At 41.3% G+C, this 15,813-nt stretch overlaps 2 protein-coding genes across 3 annotated transcripts; one reads left to right on the forward strand and one right to left on the reverse strand.

The window, feature by feature from the left end:
* Nucleotides 1-853: 853 nt before the first annotated feature.
* Nucleotides 854-7,447, forward strand: acp2 (acid phosphatase 2, lysosomal). 2 transcript variants are annotated; one of them, XM_037269466.1, is made up of 13 exons: nt 854-1,080; nt 2,328-2,423; nt 2,544-2,630; nt 3,531-3,591; nt 3,680-3,771; nt 3,844-3,942; nt 4,038-4,127; nt 4,201-4,284; nt 4,359-4,407; nt 4,879-4,967; nt 5,052-5,158; nt 5,366-5,541; nt 6,164-7,447. In XM_037269466.1, exons 1-13 carry the CDS (start codon nt 994-996, stop codon nt 6,202-6,204), a joined length of 1,158 nt encoding a protein of 385 aa, XP_037125361.1. In that variant the 5' UTR covers nt 854-993; the 3' UTR covers nt 6,205-7,447. The 2 variants fall into 2 exon arrangements, with proteins under 2 accessions (XP_037125361.1, XP_037125352.1); XM_037269457.1 differs by having other exon boundaries at nt 860-1,080; nt 6,081-7,447.
* gpr137c (G protein-coupled receptor 137c) lies at nt 6,472-15,433 on the reverse strand. The gene is made up of 8 exons (XM_037269446.1): nt 14,677-15,433; nt 11,218-11,267; nt 10,981-11,088; nt 10,332-10,470; nt 10,024-10,170; nt 9,791-9,916; nt 9,382-9,500; nt 6,472-9,191 (listed from the first exon to the last, which is right to left on the reverse strand). The coding sequence occupies exons 1-8, from the start codon at nt 15,052-15,054 to the stop codon at nt 8,966-8,968; spliced, it is 1,293 nt and encodes a 430-aa protein (XP_037125341.1). The 5' UTR covers nt 15,055-15,433; the 3' UTR covers nt 6,472-8,965.
* Between the last annotated feature and the right edge of the window lie 380 nt (nt 15,434-15,813).

Raw genomic sequence — 15,813 nt, forward strand, 5'->3', positions numbered from 1 at the left:
GAATCAACACTTTTGCAAAACAGACCACGCAGAGGTCAAATGTCACACACAAACAAAAGCTGGCATCACATGACCAGTCATGAGACATCTTGAGAGAGTCCCTCTTAGAAGGTTATACTCTCAAATATACACATACAACATCCGTTTTGAGAAGTTGGGACAACGTCAAAAGTTTTTCTAATTTTGTCAAATTGTATATTTTTGCATTACGTAATAAAAAAGTGCATTATTGAAATATGTGTGAAGTAAATAAAAATACATTCGCGTTTTTAGCAGTTAGATTATTTTGTTTTATTTTGTTTCATCACATGCTGGAACTACATTAAAGTTGAATTTGGTCCTGTATTTTATTTTATTCTTATTTCTTAGGGAGAGACTGATTTAAAATTGAATTTTGACAACTTTAATTTCCTTTAATACAGATTTGTTGTGAATAATAGTCAGTCATTAGAATTATGTTTGTTTAATAGATCTATTACAGAAGCTTAACGTCGTATAAGGTCGACCTTATATGACGTTAAGCTTCTGTAATGGGGTTTGAAGTTGGTATCATAGTAAACATCAAGCAAACGTAAATAAATTGACGTTTATTAGTTATTTGATCGCCGAAGATTAGACTCGGCGTAGATATTTGACGTCTGCCATACTTTTCTGTGTGGTTAGGTTGAACACTTGCTTGAAGCTGGTCCCCCACGACCCCACGCAAAATTTAAGGGAAATAGTCTGTTTCATTTGTGCTGTAAAAAAATTCGTCTGTGCTGCTACGTTTTTTTTTTTTTTAAATTAAGAAAGATTATTTTGTGAACGAGACACAATCTGACACTTCTAATATGGCGGACGCGTTGTCGCATCTTGGCAACGGTGCAAAGTACAACCTTCTATACGTGTATAACTCGTTTGTAACGCTCGCGTCGTCACGTGACGTAACGGAGTAGTGTTTGGCTAAAGCTGCCTCAGTTTGCCGAAGAAAAGCTCGGCTTCACCGACTTTGTCATGCTCCTCAGATTTCTACTGCTTTTGACGGTGGGCGCTCTCTGCGGGGAAGTCACAGCGGAGAAAAAACTGGAATACGTAACCGTGGTGAGTATATTTAGTCCTCTGTGAGGGATCCGCGCCAGGCAAAACTCCCGAGAGGAGGGTGAATATATTGCCACGATATAAATAGAGCGTAAACGTAAGATGTTCATATGTGTCAAGTGTCGGGTATTCAACCAGGGAATATGGATATTTTGCGCACTAATTTGTGCCCACGAAATAACTGGCGCAAAAAAAGCGAATTTGTGACTGGTTATTCCCTTGAAGAATTTAGACGTAGGGATAAAAAAAATGATGCGCACCTTCGCGAGAGAAGACAATGCGCGATGTCCTCCAGCAACATGGCTCGCTGTCAAGTGTATTTAAATTCTTGTGGCTAAAAATTCTTTCCAATACCAGGGTTTACAAAACGTTTATTAACTCGCCCCTAGCTCCAACTACGGAAGAAGATTAGGGCCAGTGAAGAAAAAAAAACGAGGGGTGACAGGATTCTGACTTTTTTCTCAGAATTCTGACTTTAAAGTCAGAAGAATTCTGACTTTAAAGTCAGAAAGTGGGAATTCTGACTTTAAAGTCAGAGACACAGAATCTGTCAGGGAAGTGACAATTAGAATTTTTTTGGACCCAGTCATAATTTGCCATTTTAACACCATGGCATCAAACATCTCACATACTCCATTGTTACAACATGAAAAAATCCACTCAGCACAATGTACAGCAAAAGTTTATGCCCCCCCACCCCCTTCAAACAGTTGTTTTGTTAGCTCCGGCTAATGATTGTGAGCTAATTTTAGAGGTCACGTTTTTACTGACTTTATTCTGAAAGACAGAGAAGGTCAAAGACCAGATAAGAACACCAGTAGTATACACACTATTTGGGCAGTTTTCGATGTCGGGTTATTTGCAAGGGATGCACTTTTACCTCGATTATCCCCAATGATAATTGATCTTTGCAGAAATGCACCGAGACTACGCAAAATAATGCTCCGCCTGTGGTGGCGATGACCCCACAAGCCCCATCGGCAACCATCGACTTTTGAACATTGTCGCCTTTTTTAATCAATTCAATTTGTAGTTAACACACAAAGGTAACATGATCTACTCATTCCCACTCGTTTGTGTGCACTGAACGAAAATGCAAACTGACACCTTGACTGTTCTCAAAGACTAAACTTCATGTGTGGGTGAATGGTGATAGAATGACTGTACGAAACAGGACCGACCAAGATAAGGGTTTTGTAATCCACTCATGGGGCCATTTGAGTCTGACACGCGGTTTCCCTGTCTTGCAGTTGTTCCGACATGGCGACAGATCACCGGTCAAAGCCTATCCTACAGATCCATACCAAGAGAGTGCCTGGCCTCAAGGCTTTGGACAGCTATCACAGGTCTGGAGATAAAATATCTATTTTTTTCAGAATGATTCCCTTTGTTACATCACTTTGGTAATCCGATGAGCTCTGTGCACACCTTCCAACGGCACACTGCGTGGTTTTGTTTGTCCTCAGGAAGGGATGCGGCAGCACTTGGAGCTGGGCCAGTTTCTGAGGAAGCGTTATGACGGCTTTCTTAACGAAAGCTATGTCCGACATGAGGTAAATGTTTAGATAGGCGACCGGGTGTTTTGGAGATCAGAGAAGATCATGTCATTTCCATCTTAATCGGGTGAAAAAGATAAAACTTTAAAATAAAGATATTACTGAATAGAACAGTTTACAGGTTTGTGTGATGGTGCAAATATGACACAAGGCAGAAAACTGCATCTACAAAAATGCTGGAATGCTAGCCTGCCATCAGATAGTCATAGTCCGCTCACTCTTTCAGTGTCGGAGGACTCGTAAAACCCAAAAGGCAACCAGTTTAACAGTTACCTCTGTCACATAACACTTGGATTCAAAGCAATTTACCTCAGGCAAAACGTATAAGTCACACATTAGAACTACAGCAGTAAAGAAGAAGGCTCGATTCCAGTGGTTTATATTGGCTGCTTGAGCTGAATTGTTGCTGATGGTTATATTATACTGTGGTGTTTGCATATAGAATTCCCTATAGAACTAAGGCTTGAAGGGTGTGACATGAATGTGGTGTTTATCTGCAAACGCACTCGCACATGATTGTTTCAGTTCCTCATTTTACGAGGATGTTCAGTCAAGTCTTTTGTGACAGACTTCCACCACAATACCATTGTTTTATGCCAGTCGTATCATTTTATGTTTTTTGTTGTATTCATTCATCATCATCATCGGTTTAAAGTCCGCTTTCCAGGCGCCGCTGGGTTGGACTGGGTTCTCGATATGGCCGGGAACGGTCCATGGCGATCTCGTGGTTAATGCCAATTTTTATTTTTTTTTTCCAAGCATACTACTCAGACTTGTACAACAAGTCATTCGCCATACCGTGAAACTATTGTCTGACGCTAATCCTGTCCGTGGTGCCTATAAGGTCGGGGACGACCGGTTTATATGATGAAAGGCTTTGCTTACTTGTGTCCTCAGATCTCAGTGCGCAGCACAGACTACGATCGTACCCTGATGAGCGCCGAGGCCAACCTTGCCGGTAATGTTCCCCGTAAACGCTTCAACCTAAATGTTGACTTGTAGGTTTTAGGACTTAAAATTGTAAGCAAGCCTCCTTCCCTTTGCAGGTCTTTACCCCCCCAATGGTGAGCAGGTCTTCTCACCAAACATCAAGTGGCAACCCATCCCCGTCCACACGGTTCCGCAAAGCGAAGAGAAGGTAGATATAAAAACATAGTGGCCTTTAATGTGATTTCTTGTCTTATTGATTGAATGTGTTTATATTTTCCAGCTGCTGTCCTTTCCTCAGAGAGATTGCCCTCGCTTCGAAGAGCTCATGCGTGAAACCGAGCAAACGGAAGAATATCGTAACGTCACAACGGCTAACCGGGTCTCCCCTCCCTCCTTTTTTTTACACACAATAAGATTGACCGTAATTGAAATCGATTAAACGAATTCTTCTGTTTGTTTTTTTCCTTCATCCAGGACATCATAGAACTGGTTGGGAATAAAACGGGACTCAAGTCGATGAGTGTGGATTCTGTCTGGAGTGTGTATGACACCCTCTTCTGTGAGGTGAATACTTGCATTTTCCACTCCGTTGTGTCAACTTGCCTCTACAAAAAGTGTGCTCGGGTGTGTTTCTTAGTCACGTCATAACAAGTCAGCTCCAGATTGGGTGACTCCTTCTGTTTGGGAAAGGCTCCACTTTCTGAAAGACTTTGGATTCCAGGTATACTCTTTTCTGGAGTTCAAGCCATTGAGACACAAACTACTTGTAACTCGAGTATGCTCCGATCTTTCTAGGTTATATTTGGTGTCTACAAACAGCAGGAGAAGAGTCGGCTGCAGGGAGGTGTGTGTTAAGGCTGCGCTCCCGTCATTTCACAAGCAAATGATTAACAATTTAAACAGTTTCAAGCTGTTTATTGACACTCGCTGTTGACGCTTACTGCCTAACTAAACAAAACGACTCAAAAACGTGGGTTTTAAAGCAAGCACAAACATTTGCCTCAGGAAATTTGGCTAGCTTAAACAATGCAAAACGCTGCAGATGGCAAACATAGCATTGCTGTTGAAGCAGCTCATATTTGAAGATGTAAAGTTCGACAGGAAGACTCACAGGCATATATTTGCCACAGTACAAAGAAGCGAGAGAACAAAAAGCTTAAGGTTGCTTCTTAACCGTCCTTCCTTCCATCTCATGTCACAATCAGAAAGAGGTTTGTGGCTCCACTGACCTCTGTTCTGACATGCATTGCCTTCATTTGTGAAAACGGACTTTGACTTAGTCTGGCACCTCGCGTTTCTGTTTTCTCTCTTTCAGGGATCCTGTTGGGCGAAATAGTCAAGAATCTTTCCCGAGTGGCTTCATCAAAGCAAAGTCAGCCTCTGAAAATGATGATGCTTTCTGCGGTGAGATGCATATCATGCAAGTAGTGCATTTTGAGAGCGATTCACTTTGTTTGCGTTGGCTGAAGTTTGAAATGTGTTGGACAGCATGACACCACTGTGGCAGCTCTGCAGGGCAGCTTGAACGTCTTCAATGGCAGACAACCGCCATATGCCTCCTGTCACATGATTGAGCTATATTCAGATGACAATGGGTACTTTTTTCTTCTGTGTTCCCATGTGTCAGAATGTTGACTGTCTCGTCTTTGGTCGTGGTGGTGAGCCAAGTATTTTTTGTCGGTGTGAAAAGTTTCTAAACTGTGGTTTCCCTAAAATACTGTGGTTTCAAGTCTGGGCATGATTAGCCAAACACAAAACCGGACATACAACTAACCTTCCGCTTTGTGTGCCCCCACCCCCAGGTCTCTGTCAGTGTCTATGTTTTACCGGAATGACAGCGGGGTTGAGCCGTATGCGCTTCAGTTGCCAGGCTGCGCCCTAGAGTGCCCCCTGGAGGAGTTTGTGATTCTTACTAAGCTGTCTATTTCTGAGGACAGACAGAAGGAGTGTCAGTTGCCTTCAAATGGGAGCAATAAAGGTGAGCTGCTAACTCTCCTACACAAGAACAACATTGGTGTCAAATAGTTAACCCTTATATTGAAACGATGTGATCGAACTAGAACGTCGTGAGCAAATTTCATTCTTTCACTTACACGCCCACAATCTGCAATGTAAAAACTGCGATTTAGAAGTTTCATCGGGAGACACGTTTCGACTCCACACTTACTGTCCTGTATTTTTTTTTTTTTTATTGAACCGCAAACAAAATAACACGACTCAAACAAGATCCTGGTTGCGCTGGCTTCTTTGTAAAACAAAGAGGAAATGTGTGAGAAATAACGAAGCGAGTGGACTTTTGGGAAGTGCCATTCATTGACTGCAATCGTCTTTTCAAGTGCAAAAAGAAGTCTTCTGGCCATGTGTGTCTGCTGTACATAAGCAACATAACGGGCCGTCTTTTCGTTAACTAGCGCAGTCTAACTGCACGAGTGGAATTTTCCTTCCTTTGTTATCGTACTCGCCAGATGATAGCCATCTTGGTTAGGTTACTGATTGTCGTCCGTCTCCGTCCCTCAGAGGTGATCATCACTCTGGTGGTGGTTGGCTGCCTGTTGTTGGTCCTCATCATCGTCCTCTTCCTGTCCATTGTTCGCCACAAGGAGCCGTTGGGCAACCAGGGCTATCGCCACATTGGTCCTGAGGGGGGTGAGGAGTCCTGACAGAAATGCAAGGTGGTCCTCTGCAGGCTCAGCAGCTCCTCACCTCAGGGCAGCAGCGACGATGACGATGCCCATGATGAACTTTGACCCCTCTTTTGGAGCTTCTAGTCTGGTTTTTAACTCACATTGGCTGTTTTGTTTTTATTAGTTAACAGCTTTTATGAATGTTTCAAAGCTGGCTTGATGACAAATACATGGACTGGAGAGATTTTTTACCCTTTAATACCTTTCCCCCCCCCCCCCCCCCCCCCCCCCCCAGAATCCATGTTGATGGGATCAATGGTATTTCTATTGGGTGCAATTGTGTGAATGAAAGTCAAGAATGTTTACTTTGAAGGCTTCTTTTATCTGGAGAGGCTACATTTATTGCAAATGTGTTTATTGTTTGAATTTTGCTCAGTGTTTTATCATCAAAAGTCAAATGACCAAAACATAACCATTCTGCCTTAAAACAATTGCAGTTGTTTTCTGATGTTTGTGAATTATTAGTGTTTTATTTCAATTGTCAAAATCTGAGCAGCTTTTTGCTTTAAAAATGAGCAAATGGTTTGATATCATGAGTTGCTCATATTTGCTCTCTCAGTATGTTTCAAACTGCTAGTAACAATGCTATTTTTCTCTTTGCTGCAGTTGGTTTTAATTGTAATGTTTTAATTCATAATTTTACATCATTTCATGGTCAAACTATTTTAATGACAGTGACGACTACTTGTCAGTTAGGCGTAGTTTGTTTTCAAGTAGATTTATTAAATGATTGTCTGCCATTTTTGCCACCCATGTTTTCTTGGCTGCTCTTTTTAAATGTAGCTAAATTTAACCTCTCTAACCTTAAGTCCACAGTGACATAAATCTGTGTGGAAGGGAGTACAATGGTTAGACCTTTTTTTTTTTAACATTGCTTATTTTAATGTCTGTCACAAAACAGGTTACATTCAGTATGGTCCTAGTTAAAAGAACTTGTGAGGGACTGGATCATAATGTTGACTTGTTGCATGATGATGCAGAGCCATGGACTGCACAAGCAACTTTCACATGTCAATAAATGCTAAAAGCGTCCTTAATTCGCAACAACAAATGTTTTGCAGACTGACCACATTTTAAGAACACGCTGGCAGCAACTTAGGAGTTTGAATTTAAACTTGTGGGTCCATATTTGTGACAAGCATTTCTTCTTTGGAATTTCCCTTGGGATCACCTTTCACAATAAACAATGAGTGCGATTGAGAATGCGAGCAATGTTTTTTTTTTTTCTAGTTTATATCTTTATGAAAGAAAGAAAAAAAAAGCCTAGAACGAGATCATTCCACTTGCAGGTGCTGTTTGTCAAGTCCGGGGGTGCATAGAGGCCTACAATTGTCTAATTCAGAGATTTAGCACAAAATGTTAACGTGGTTTTGGACACCAAACAAATGAAATTCCCAACAACGGAAAACAATGAAAAAGTACAAATTTGTTAAATCAGTAAAGCTATATGGTGAATTAAAAAAAAATCATATAAAAGCATCCACATTGTTCAGATCACAAACATACTGACTTTAACCAATAAACATGCAAATGATTCCATACATACATCATTGATTCTATCTTGTGCAAACATTTTCCAAAAGGAATGTTAAGTATGAGACTGACGTGACGGCAGAAGAGACATCTCCTTCCTCTTTCAGAGGATCAACACATCTAAGTGCAAAAGGCTGCAGGGAAGCTTATAACGGTTATTTTTGGCCAAACTGTCCAACCTGTGGACCATTACAATCTCATACTCGATTTCGGTGACATCCACAATAGATGGTGCAAATATACTTTTGTGGCGTTGATATTTCCATTTATAAGTCGATTGTTCAGTCGGAATGTTTTGGTGGAAACTTGATCTGGTTATTCCATCCATTCATTTCCTACCGCTTATCGTGTTTAGCTTTAGCCTATTCTAGTTGCCAAACAATCATTCACACATATGAGTCATTTTGAGCAGTAATTCTGAAAGTGTTTACTACTTCCACTATTGGCACGCGAAGTTCAGGTGTATTGACCTTTTTAGTCCAATTCTCCTGGCATATTTAGCCACAGTTAGCATCTTGCAGTGACAAGACATGCTAACCACATGTTCCGCAGTGATGCTGTCAAACATCTGCACATTTCACAAAGGGCATCCAAAATGGCCCGTGATTGACTGGCGACTGGTCCAAAGCGTGCCTTACTTTTCTCTCAAATTCTCCAAGGATAGGCACCAATTCATCCGCGACCTCAGTGAGGATAAGTGGAAGCGAAAACGAATGTGTGGATCATATCCAAAGTGTTACAGTAATACACCAAACTATCAAAACAATAATACTCATCCTTACAAACCTCAACATTGCTATTCACTCAGAAATTAGGTGTGAATGCTGAGGGATGAGAAAAAAAAATCTGGACACATAGCTACAAAGACATAGAACCAAGCTTTTACACTTTGGTTAAAGTTGAACCTTGGATGAGATCGGTCTTCTATTGACATTTCAGCTTAGCAGTTCGTCCGAGTGTCCTTTTTGTTCCTTTCACATGAATTTATTTTGCGTCCCAAAATCAACACTGACGATTGTTTTTAAACCCTCATTAAAGCATGACCTCAAGGATTATGGTCAGAGATTTTAGTGCTACATTCCTGCTCCGCAATCTGCAAACAGGATCGTGCATTTCGCATCAAACGATCCTTGGTCCTCAAACTTCGGGGGGCAAATGGTTCCAAAATGAAAGAGCTTTATCTGCTCAGTTCTGAGGGGTGGAGTGATAATAACCGTGATGGTGCTGGTGACTTTGTGGGGTGGAGTAGTAGTTGTGGTGATGGTGCTGGGTACTCTGGATGTTTCCGTAAGCGAACAGGAGGGGGGCTGTGGTGGAGGGCGCTGGCTGGCTTGACGCCGGGGCCTTGTTACACTGGATAGAGCCGTACCAACTAGACACGCAACTGGGTTGAGCGGTGGAGGAGGGCACGCTGGAAGACAGAGTGAATGGTAGCGACGGTGTGACTGGGTATGTGCCAGAACAAATAATCAACTCATGATTTTAATCTGTTCTGAATATGTTGTAATGTGTATTTTAATAACTCATAACAAATACATAGTGATGACATAATTACTGCATCAATGTTGTGTGTGTGTGTGTGTGTGTGTGTGTGTTCGCACCTGGCCCGATCGCCCCTGTTGCTTCTGGACAGGTCGTCGTCACTGTCATACCTCCTTGGGTTGTCAAAAAAAGAATCCCTGGAGCCAAATGTGTGGCTGTTGAGGATTCCTGCGGGAACCTGGCACACGTTCAAGATTTGTTCAAGCTGTTGTTTCATATCATTTTTTTAACCTTTGTAAAGAGATGCACACCTCCCAAATATTAGGTATTCATTCATTTTAAGTCTTAGTCACTGTGGTCAGTTTTAGTGTTCCAATACATTAGCTCATCTTGTAAAGTTTTGTTGATGTGAATACACGGAAATAAAAAGCTGAACAGTTGATTTCTCCGTCATTTTTTCATGTCTCACTCAAATGTATTCAGTGTGCTACAAAAGAAACAACTGCTTGTAATGAGTTTTTACTTTACCAGGTTCTGTTTGGGCTTCTGGACTCGGAAGAAAAGCACCATTAAGCTGGTAGGTAGTAGCTCCCAGAAGAACAAAATAATCCCATACACCATGTAGGCCTCGTCGCTGAACTTCAGCACATCGGCCTGGAACACACAAAAATATGCTATCAGTGAGCTGTGATAAGCCCTGTTTATTCTGATGTTACAACTTTTACTGCTACGCCTCCCCAAATTGAGGAGTGACTATTCACCTGATCGGAAACTGTGTACCAGCTGTAATTGCACAAATCAGGCCTGCCCAGCGGAGACAGCGCCACCACCAGGTTGTAACAAGCTCTGGACGTGTAGAGGAGAATCACCATCGCTCCCACAGCTGTCGCCTGGCACACCGATGTGCCCTACAGAAAAACAATACGTATATTTGACACATCTTCATCGCATGCCATCCATTCATTTTCTACATTGATTCTACATGATGTACCCTGTCGGTCAAACTTTTAAAACATGCATAATTGTGAGCTACCAGCTGCGTGTGAAGCTTGTTTTCATCTTCCCCTACCTTGGATTGGAGGAAAACATTGGCAGAGGACATCTTGGCAATGCGGAAGATGCAAATGGCCAAAGACACGGCACACAGGACAAACAGACTGTCGTTGATCAAGACGCGGGCTAGCACGGCATGTCTCACACTCCTGTCGCTAAACACAAGTCACTTGTTAGACATTCAGTCATTTTCAGTATCCAGATCAGACTTATGGGTGAGATGAGGTGGCTTACTACATTCTTGGTGTCTGCAACTTTCTGACAACTTTTTCCTTTGACACAAATATCTGTACTTTTGTATTCGCGTATGCAAAAAATCAAAATCCTGAGGCATTATGGGACAAATGCTATACGCTTGTAGCGTTAAATGTTTTCAAGTACGTTCAAAGAGATTTGCGAATAATTTGTTTTACTCCAAATTGGCAACTCCATGTAAATTTTGCATTTTTTTTTGGTTACGTTGATAAATTAGCTAATGTACGGGAATGTGTTGTTTTGATTGAAACGAACTAGCTAGCATTTGGTTTCGTAAAAACAGCTTCTGTTTTTTAGGTAAAAAGCGTGAATAGTTTTGTCAAGTCTGCAACGATACAGACGTTGAACCTCTGGAAAGCAATACATATTCTTGATTCTAATTATTCACTTGTTATAAGATTATCACTTACCTTGGCAATTCCGAACGCTCCAAGGCACCTTGCACCAATAATGCACACGTTAAATTCACCACAAGGAAACATATACAGAGGGACAGGAATAGCAATGATAGTGCAATCCTGGAGAAAAACACAAGTAAAAAAACTGTATAGCAGAGTATTTTCAAGTTTGAGTCTACGTATACATTTACTGGACACTTCTTTAGGTACAGCTGCACTCAAAATATTTGTATTTCAACAAACTTTTACCGGTATTTGGTGAACTCTGGGGAATACTTGGCTTTAGCCTTGAACACCACCTAAGAAATACACGGGAAAAAGTATTATTATACAAACACTTCATGAGCTGAAATGTAGTGTATGAGAAGATGGTAGGAAGAGGAGTAAAACGTTCCCTTCTTTGAGTAGAGCTATGTGAACTTGACAGTGTCTCAGGACATTCCTGGGTAATTAAATGAACACGCACACGCACCGCTGTACAAAACTAAAGTCTGTGAGGTGGAAATAAATTGGATTTACAATGTGCTCACACAGCTCCTAATTTGACAACTGTAAGTTAACATACATGTGTTGCACGTCCAAAAGCAAAAATCACCATCTCAGTGTTTAAGTCATGTACAGGTGTCATAGCAACCTTATACTTAGTACATGTTCTTAAGATGAATATTGCGTGTTGGAGTATTTTTCTGTATCGGTCTCCAGAGGCTAAGCGGGAATTTTAAACCGACTAAGAATGTATTTCAATTCTACTTAAACTGCTTACTTCTCTTCTGCTCATTCCTTTGAGGGTTCCATGACTATTGCAATCAGTTTGTGCGGTGAGCTCACTCAACGTTGTCTTTGCTGACTTTTCATGTTGGATAACGGCATATGTGTAAACAATCTGTCTTTTGTGTCAGAATGTAGGTCAGAAGTCGACCTCGAAAGTAGGCGACTGGGCCAAGCACAAAAAACTGTAGGTTCATCTATCCTAGATGTGTGTCTTTGTGCTGCAAATACAGTGAACAATTCATTACTAGTATACGGAAGGGAAGGTGAAGAAGTAAATCATAAGTAGCTACAGTATATAGTTTGCAGCTTGAGGTTTTTATTGCATAAAGTGGCTTCGTTCGCCTGTGGTGTGGGAATGCAAGATGTGTACGTACACCAAAGTCCATGTAGCAGAGCAATGGGGCTTTGCGCGGTTTCACTTTTGCACACAGGGGAGGGACAGAATATGATACAAGATTATGTAAGGTATCAATATAAGTGTCCTCCTGTGTCCATGTACTCTATAATCATTTTAAAATTCTAATATAATGTGAATCTCAGTGTTTTCAACTGTCTTTTCTCTGCATATCTATCGGAACAGTGACGACAAAAAGTTTACACTCCCCAGTTCAAATGCCAGATTTTAGCATACAAAAAAAAAAAGAAAAAGATAGAGATGTGTGATTTTTGTTTAAAATGAATTGATATTTTTTATTATCGATTATTTAATTCGGGACCGTGTTTAGCCTAAAATTGTCCAAATCCTCAAAAGTCCAGCCTCACAACAGTAAATAGTCTCAGATTTTTGTAGTCCTATATTTAAGAATACTTATTTTTGTGTTGAATAGAAAAGTAAACATTTGCACATTTTTCTGCTTTTAATTTGGAAAACAAGGCTCAACTATTGCCTATTTATGGACCAAGTGTGTTTTAGCAACAGTTGTTACTTGCTTCTGGAAAACCTAAATTGCCATTCCTGTGTAAAGTTTCCAATAACATGAATTGTGCATTGACTACTAACTATTCCATCAAATAATCGAATATACAGATGGGCTTTTGGAAAGTCTGTGTGGCTGGTGCACTAGCAAAGCCTTTGTGCTGACATTTGTGGTTTACTTTTTTTCCCCAATAATTTCTTTTAAATTATGATATCACGACATTAAAATAATTAATTCCAGACCATTGTAAATTAGAGAGAATTAGCTTAGTGGCTAACGTCGAATGAGTAATGACCTGTATGAGAGCAGGGATTTAAGCAATTCGGCTCAGCAAAAATATATGCCGGTGATGTACGTAGAGAAAGCATATTAAATCCGTGCAGCGGTTTTTTATGCGGTCCCGACATAACATTTATGTCGACAGAAGGCCAATATCTGTTCCTGGCGTAACCAAGTAACAAAAAAAGCAATAAAGTTCCAGTCAAAGTCTTCAGTTTACCGCTTGTGAAAACGGATTATCTCGTGGGCCACAGTGTTTGATCAGATGTCATGTGACCAGTCAGAACAGCCTCATTACTTCTTCCCCGCTTCACTGAGATTTGAGGGAATATTCCTTCAGCAGCAGATTTAGCAGCACTAGTGTGGAGGTGTTGTGCAGACACACACAAACAGCTCTTTGCTAAAAACTGTGACTCACCCAATGCTTGGTTGGGTTCATTATACCCATGTCTTTTCGAAAAGCCACCAACAAAACAAACGTTACATTTTGTCTTTTACATGTTAATACCAAATGCTGAAGCAGCTTTATGAATTTTAATGAGACAGCAGGAAAGAAAATAATCAAATTGATTACAATAATCCATGAATATTATTTGCTATTGTTTTGGTCTATCTGACTTAAAAAAAGACGTTCTCCTTGTAATTTCTTTCTACAATGGTACGATACAGTTTCCCTCCTTTCTACTTGCACTTCCGGTGATTATTTAAAAAAATACTAAAAATATTTTAAGGCTAAACTTCTATTCAAGTGATTATGTTGTGTGTTCCTGGTCTATACATGACTGCATGATTTAGGTCCTCAATCGTGTACATTAAAGTAATGCTAAGAGAATATAAATCCAGTAGGTCTGCAAACTTGGGACAATTGGTGGAGCCCAGAGTTCAAAGCAGACATGGTGGAGGAGTATTCAGCTGTTATGCTGCATGGAAATGGCCAACAGAGGTGACGTCAGGCCCGAGTGTGAATATCTTTAAATCCAGATTGAAAAATGCCATTGATCGAGCTCTTTACATTTTCTAAATCTTTCGCTTGAGTCATTATAGTAAAGTATCTTATATTTCTGTATTTCGTTTTTTATTCTTTAGTTGTTCTGATTTTAAATGCTTTGAAATGATGTAGAAGTAAAGCACAATGACTTGCCTTTTAATGAACTGTATTATGTAAACAAAGTTGCCTTGATGTCCCTAAATAAATGTTCTATGTTCATAAACCTTTCAAATAGTTTGAGAAGGCAGGATTGGAGGCGTGGTGTGATTGTTGGATAGAGGATTTCGTTGCTTGATTCATGAGTCTGTTGTATTGCTCCGCCACAAATGTTTGGATGCCCATTTAATAAAGATGGGGGGGGGGGGGAAACAAGGGAGGCTGTATGTCCCTTGTCAACCCCCCCTCTGCGCAGCCCTGGTGCGTCATCAGGTGTGCTTTTTGAATTTATTTCTAGACAGATACAGGATTACTGGCGGGTTTTCACAACATTGCATTAAAATAAGGTGCTTTTCTACTGTACTAAGATTTTCTCAGGCGTGGTGGTTTCTTGTGCAAGAAAAAAATGATGACGGCTAAAATGTTCACAGATCATACTTATCATGTATTACTGTCAAGTCATAATGACTGTTCTGTTTAACCAGTTCTGTTTTTTACAGATTGCAAACTCTGTACGTGAGCAATAAAGTTGATGGAGCTGCAAAAAGGAACGAATGTACAAACGGAATATCCCAGACGGCTGCACGGAGTGCTTACCTGCCAAAAGTAGAGGTTGAGGAGGCAGAGGGTGAAGAACTGGAGGCACACCGGGCAGCAGTAGAGCAGCCAGTAGGCCAGCGGCTTCAGCTGCACGGCCTGCGCCGCATTTTCAAAGTAGAAAGAGAAGAGAGTCGTCCGAAGCGCTGCCCACAGCAAGCACAGGAACAAGAACGCACTCTGATAGCTGAAGCGCTTGTATCCGTAGTGCAGAATGAGCCACAGCTGCAGGTACACGAAGCCGAAGAGGAGTGAGTAGAGAACAGTGTACGCGGCGGTGAGGCTCAGCTCCAAGGCTGGCGAGATGGAATCTCCCGCGGGGTTCTCCTGCACGGAGCTCAACAAGCTGGAAGTGCTCGCTTCTGCGGCCAAATACATCTCCGCTGGTGACTAACACAAGCAAAGTCGAGAACCCCAAAACTGGGTCAAAGCTGACTTGAATTCACAAAAGATTCCTTTGAAATAAGCGGTCAAAGCATGTTTTCTGAAAATAAGGGGCATCGTGGAACTGCGCGAGACTGTGTGAAGTAAAATTCTAGCCTGAGGAAGAAAGCTAGTCCCAATTTTTGACAATACAAAGAAGGTAAGACGGGCACTAAGAAGATTCTCCAGTGACTCTGATGCAAAAAAATAACGGGGGGAGGAGAAGGGGCTCCAGATCAGCTGTGATGCAATTTCAGACCCGCCCCCAAGCTTTAGTTTTAAACAAGAAAATAGCGCTCCGTCACCGCCATCTTGGCTCAATAATCGAGCCGCTTCAATGTGATACAGATGACTCAGGAGCCACCGTGTCGAGATAGTTTCCTAGCAAAATTGACCACGTGGGAGACACGCCCACTCAACAGTGGGACGTTTTATTGGCTGGCCGTGGCACCGGCCTCCACAATTAGCTTATTCCATTGGTTTGTGATGATGTCAACGAACAAGCTCCCCGCCTTCTATTTGCGGCGATTGCGCGCCCCTCTGAAACCCCTCGAAGACCCAATTGGTTTAGAAAAAACACGTGGTTATCCTAACCAAACATAAAGCTGAAATGGAAACGGCGCTACAAGAAAATGCCTGAAAAATAAAAGTTTATTTAAATAACGCAGCACGTTTTTGTCTATGTTTGAAACACGGGATCGTGTCAATATTAAA

Source organism: Syngnathus acus, chromosome 2 (assembly GCF_901709675.1).
Source record: "Syngnathus acus chromosome 2, fSynAcu1.2, whole genome shotgun sequence".
In the NCBI taxonomy this organism is placed as follows: Eukaryota; Metazoa; Chordata; class Actinopteri; order Syngnathiformes; family Syngnathidae; genus Syngnathus; species Syngnathus acus.